We start from the raw sequence: 2,942 nt of genomic DNA, 5'->3' as shown, positions 1-2,942 counted from the left end.
CAGAGCAGAACTGAATGAAATTGAGATCCAAAAATCTATACAAAGGATCAACAAAACCAAAAGGTGACTCCTTGAAAAGACAAACAAGATCAATAGAGTACTAGTTGGATTAATAAAGAAAAAAAAAAGAGAGGAGGTCCAAATAAGTACAATCAGATATTACACAGGTGACATTACAATTGATCTCATAGAAATACAAAAGATCCTCGGAGACTATTATAAACACCTCTATAAACACAAACTAGAAAAATCTAGAAGAGATTGATGAATTCCTGAAAATATGCAACCTCCCAAGATTGAATCAGGAGAAATTGAAATCCTAAGCAAACTAATAAGTTATCAAATTGAATCAGTAATTTTAAAAATCTACCAACAAAAGAAGCCCAGGACCACTTTTAGGTCACAAAATTTTAGTTTCACTTCAATCCCAGCCCTCAATTACTCTGAATTCAGCTAGTCACCTAGTCAGTACACCATTGAGATAAGGTAACTCAGAAGGAGTTTTGCTGGATAATGTACACATTTATCACCGCTGCTAGGACAAGTCAAGAAACACCTTATAAGTAAGCAGATCAAGATTATCCTCATAATCATTGAAAGAAAGCTTTATTTTCACCTGAAAATGTCACAGTATCAGACTTACCAGACACCATGATAATGATGGAGATCAGTAATCTTGAAGCTGACATCTTTCCTAAAGTATGCATTTGGAGTGGTTTTCTACTTAAACATAAATCCACTTTAAATCAATCAACAGACTCAGTGAATCTGTTTCTCTTGGTCACTTTTGCTTATTCTCTCTTCAACAGGATTGCAAAATGTATTTCTTCATTATCTTGCTTATCTTTAACTTTTGCTTTCATTTTATACGTTTTTGACTGATAAGCCACTGATGGGAAATGTCAGCGAGTTTTGCTGAGTAATAAAGCAAAAAAGCCAATGCTTACAACTCATTGCTTCTCCCACAGCATTGAAGTAGGAAGATAAATCATATAACAATTCATTTAAAAAGTAGTATTTTGAGAGTATAAATTAAATATGGTAAAATGAACAAACCTTGAGTGTACAGCTTGATGAATTTCTACATATATATGCACTTATCTAATTACTTCCAAAACCAAGGTGTTGATAATTTTTATTATTCAAAGTGTCCTTTGTTCCTTCTCTGCCAATACCCTCTCCTCCAAAGATAAACACAACTCAGACTTCTAATAGCACTAATTCATTCTGACAGTTTTTGAACTTCACATACATGAAATTCTTTGCATAGTTCAATTTTTAATGCTGTATAGTAAATTTTTAATAACTATGTCACAATTTATTCATCCATTTCTCTATAGATTTAGATTGTCCCAGTTTGGGGCTAATATAAAGCTTCTAAGAACATTCTTGTTTGGTACATAATTTTTGGTCTATGTGTACATTCATTTTCTTGGATATACACCTAGGAATTAAATTGTTGGGTTATAAGATAGTCACATGTGTGTCTTTAATAAGTACTTTCAGTCATGGGTTGACTAGTGCAACCCCCGCCCAACATTTATTTGTTGAAATTCTAATCCCCAGTACCTCAGAAGATGATCTTATTTGGAAATAGGGTCTTTGGAGATATAATTAGTTAAGATGTGGCCTTGCTGAAATAGATTGGTCCCTAATCCAATATGACTGGTGTCTTTGGATTTTTCTTTTTTTCTTCCTTTGTACTTCTTAGCTTCTTATGGTGTCCTTATAAAACGAGGAAAACTGGGCGCATACACAGGAACACCACGTGAAGATAAAGGCAGAGATCTGAGTGATGTTTCTTCTACAAGCCAAGGAAAACCAAAGGTTGCCAGGAAACCATTGGAAACTAGGACAGAAGCAAAGATTCTACCCTTCTGTTTTATAAGATTAAAGATTCTTTTGATGACAGGACACAACACGAAAACTCTTGGATAGATGAAAGGCAAACCTCTTTGTTACTTATAGCTCCAAACAAGAGAAGAGTTCCATGTAGGGCCACAGAGCGGTTGCACACAGGGACAGGGTAACAACACACTGGAGCTGTAGAGAGCACGTTATATACGGCAACTGGAGCAGAATTAGTTTCCCTGAGAACCCTGTGCATTAGCTAATTTGAATAACTTCAGAAGCTCTGGGACATAGCTGTCCATGGGGCTGTTTGTAGTTGTCTGGTACTTGGCCCTGGGCAAGTAGGGCAGGTATACAGTGACAAACAGTGTGAGATCCAGATAAGGGAAGTGGTTGGAGGGACCTAAATCAGATATTCAAGAAGGGGAGCTGACTGACTATTAGGGGCTCAAAACTGGGACTAGAAGGTATTTTTTTTGCATGAAAACTATATTAAAATTGACTTCTTGATCTCCACATTAGTGTCAAGCTTGATTACTTGAAGTATTTGAGTGGCCTAAATTGTAGAGAAGATTTTAGTAAGTAGTGCATACATTGCACTAAATTGCATGCAAAAAACAAAAACAAAAACAAAAAAAAACCATTTTATTATTTTCTCCTTAAAAAGGAGGAAAACAAGTAGGAGTATGAAGAGTCCTTGTAGGCTGGTTCATAATCAAGTTTCACATTGTATGGCCTTAGCCAAGAAAACAGATCCGGGATTTCCAGGATCTCTAACAATATACTGATTGAGTTAAAGTATGTTAAAACATGAGCTATATTTGTGTGTGTGTGATAGTAATCTCTTGGTACATTCCAGGGCTCAAGGTGGCAGGTCCAACAATTATATTTTTGGAGAGTATGAAGTTAGTTAAGTAAGGTATATGTAAAGATTAATGACGTTTGTAACCTGGGGGAAGAGGTAGCAGCTGTGGGTCATGGATGCAGGACAGGATGTTGTGGTGGCAAACTGGAGTGGAAAGTGTCAGAGGAGGTAATGGGCAATGGGAGGTCCTCTCTCCTGGGGGTTAAGGGGTGAACCCATATGAGGC

The 2,942-nt window shown here is 36.5% G+C and overlaps 1 protein-coding gene across 2 annotated transcripts in view; it reads right to left on the bottom strand.

The window, feature by feature from the left end:
• CD200R1L (CD200 receptor 1-like) overlaps window positions 1–915 on the bottom strand; it is a 30,105-nt gene extending 29,190 nt beyond the window's left edge. For both annotated transcript variants that reach the window (XM_011973106.1, XM_011973105.1), the window contains exon 1: window positions 644–915. Coding sequence is in view for 1 of the 2 variants with exons in the window: in XM_011973105.1 (XP_011828495.1) it covers window positions 644–707 (64 nt within the window). In the remaining variant the exon portion in view is untranslated. The remainder of the gene's footprint in view (window positions 1–643) is intronic.
• Window positions 916–2,942: the final 2,027 nt, after the last annotated feature.

Source organism: Mandrillus leucophaeus, unplaced genomic scaffold, assembly GCF_000951045.1.
Source record: "Mandrillus leucophaeus isolate KB7577 unplaced genomic scaffold, Mleu.le_1.0 Scaffold1342, whole genome shotgun sequence".
Classification (NCBI taxonomy): domain Eukaryota; kingdom Metazoa; phylum Chordata; class Mammalia; order Primates; family Cercopithecidae; genus Mandrillus; species Mandrillus leucophaeus.
Note: the sequence above shows the minus strand (reverse complement) of the source record. Positions and strands in the feature narration are given on the sequence as shown.